This window comes from Octopus bimaculoides, chromosome 12 (genome assembly GCF_001194135.2).
Source record: "Octopus bimaculoides isolate UCB-OBI-ISO-001 chromosome 12, ASM119413v2, whole genome shotgun sequence".
Classification (NCBI taxonomy): domain Eukaryota; kingdom Metazoa; phylum Mollusca; class Cephalopoda; order Octopoda; family Octopodidae; genus Octopus; species Octopus bimaculoides.
This window is the reverse complement of record NC_068992.1, coordinates 49,980,023-49,982,522: the sequence shown is the minus strand read 5'-3', so window position 1 is coordinate 49,982,522 and position 2,500 is coordinate 49,980,023. Positions and strand designations below refer to the sequence as shown.

Sequence of the window (2,500 nt, the reverse complement as noted above, 5' to 3'; positions counted from 1 at the left end):
TCAATGCTTGGAGCTTTTGGCTTTATATAGTGCTTCCTTTATGCATCTACTTCCCCGTCCTACCTACACCACACCTAATTATCATTTCACACTTCTCCTCTGACTTCCTCAAAAAAAAAAAAAACCTGTAAAAATCTATACGAATCCACAAAGGACCCAAGTATAGTACAGTCTGAGAAAACTGAAACTTCAAAGTTACTATCAGCCTTTTCCTTATAAAATTTAATAAACTTGTACTCTACTGAAAAGTATTGAATAATCCTTCAGTTTAACGTTAAATTATTTTTATAGGCGCAGGAGTGGCTGTGTGGTAAGTAGCTTGCTTACCAACCAGATAGTTCCGGGTTCAGTCCCACTGCGTGGCACCTTGGGCAAGGGTCTTCTACTATAGCCTCGGGCCGACCAAAGCCTTGTGAGTGGATTTGGTAGACGGAAACTGAGAGAAGCCCATCATATATATGTATGTGTATGTGTGTGTATGTCTGTGTTTGTCCTCCCACCATCGCTTGACAACCAATGCTAGTGTGTTTACGTCCCCGTAACCTAGCGGTTCGGCAAAAAGAGACTGATAGAATAAGTACTAGGCTTACAAAGAATAAGTCCTGGGGGCTGATTTTCTCGACTAAAGGCGGTGCTCCAGCATGGCCACAGTCAAATGACTGAAACAAGTAAAGAGTATGTATAACTTGACATAAAAACAAGCCTTAATAATGTTTGTACATATGTCTATATAAGCACACCTAAAGCTGCACATACTTGAGTTCATAAATATATAAATATCTGTATATTTGTTGTTTAGCTACAGGTCATCCTTGACTAAACAAACTCCATCATCAAAGGCATTCCTGCCATATCTACGACTGCTTTGTCCTTCCCCCTCTCCAAGACAGCAGGGTGTAATTTGACAGAGATTTCATTGTTATTTCTGCAGTTATATAATCATGTAAATGTTTCTTCATTAACTCTACAAATATATTTTTTCCTCTGGTATTTCTTCATACAGGTAGATTTTTAATATCCACTTAGATTTAATTTACCTTTTCGCAGTGTTTGCAATGGGCAAGTGTGGTCCCTTTGTTTTATGATTGTCTTTACAGCTGAGTGATTCACTTCTTAGCCCTAACCACTCAGCCACAAAGCAGGGAGTGGAACCTCCTTGTTCAGTTAAATTAACCTCAGTAATTTATTATTTTCAAATAAACAGTTTATGAATTTAGAGATCACAGCTCTTGTACTACAGACATGGGATTAGAATGTTGCAGGAAAGAATAGCCAGACAGATTCTTCAAGCCGAGCCAACCAGCAGGAGATCTAAAAGTAGATCAAGAATGAGATGGTTGGATAATATCTGTAGTCTCAGATGGTCACACTTGAGAATCCAGCCAGAAAGTGTAATGTCTGTTGCTTCTGATAGGAAGAGGTACTTGAAAGCTCTACCTTCATGATTTTCCCAGGAAAATGTATTTAATTTAATTTGTCTTTTTTAACATATGATTTGAGGGAAGTTTTGTTTCTATTTCTAACATAGGTGCAAGAATGGCTATGTGGTAAGTAGCTTGCTTACCAACCACATGGTTCCAGGTTCAGTCCCATTGCGTGGCATCTTGGGCAAGTGTCTTCTACTATAGCCTCGAGCCGACCAAAGCCTTGTGAGTGGATTTGGTAGACGGAAACTGAAAGAAGCCCATCACACATATGTATATATGTGTGTGTGTCTGTGTTTGTTCCCCTAGCATTGCTTGACAACCGATGCTGGTGTGTTTACGTCCCCGTAACTTAGCGATTCGGCAAAAGAGACTGATAGAATAAGTACTAGGCTTACAAAGAATAAGTCCCGGAGTCGATTTGCTCGACTAAAGGCAGTGCTCCAGCATGGCCGCAGTCAAATGACTGAAACAAGTAAAAGAGTATATAGCAGGTCAAATGACTAAACAACAATACTTTTGTTGACTTATGATGGTGATGATGATTATTATGGTGATGTTTACCTTTCATATTTTGACAAAATATTTCAAATTATTATTATTAATATTTTTTTAACATTTTCCTTTTTTTTTTTTTTTTTTTTCCTAGAACGGAAGCACTCCACTCCACCTTGCCTGTAATCGGCACCATGTCCAAATTGCTCTACTTTTGATACATAAGGGCTGTGATCTCGATACTACAGATTTAGTAAGTTCACCTATTCATTACCAATTCTCACCTCTTGTTTTTTCTATTCATCTCTGCCATATTTTTTACAGATTTCATAGTTTTTTTTTTTAATTTTAAGTTTGAATGTATTTTTGTGTGTATTGTTTTTGATTTTTTTTTCTTTTGTGGAAGGGTTAAGTTACTAAAAAGAACTGAGTGTTCAGAGGTTGGTGAAATCATGCATGTTTATATTTTTCAATTAAATGGATACTAATTAAAATTAGGAATGTGACATGGTATCAAATTACTCACTTTTTTTTTCCAGTCTCATGAGTCATTAAGTTTGCATTCACTTAAATTAATAACA

The 2,500-nt window shown here is 37.0% G+C and overlaps 1 protein-coding gene across 1 annotated transcript in view; it reads left to right on the top strand.

Moving 5' to 3' along the window:
- The window catches only part of LOC106873719 (death-associated protein kinase 1), a 218,404-nt gene that overhangs the window by 201,214 nt on the left and 14,690 nt on the right, over positions 1-2,500 (top strand). The window contains exon 15 of the mRNA XM_052972187.1: positions 2,074-2,172. Within this exon, the coding sequence (XP_052828147.1) occupies positions 2,074-2,172 (99 nt within the window). The remainder of the gene's footprint in view (positions 1-2,073; positions 2,173-2,500) is intronic.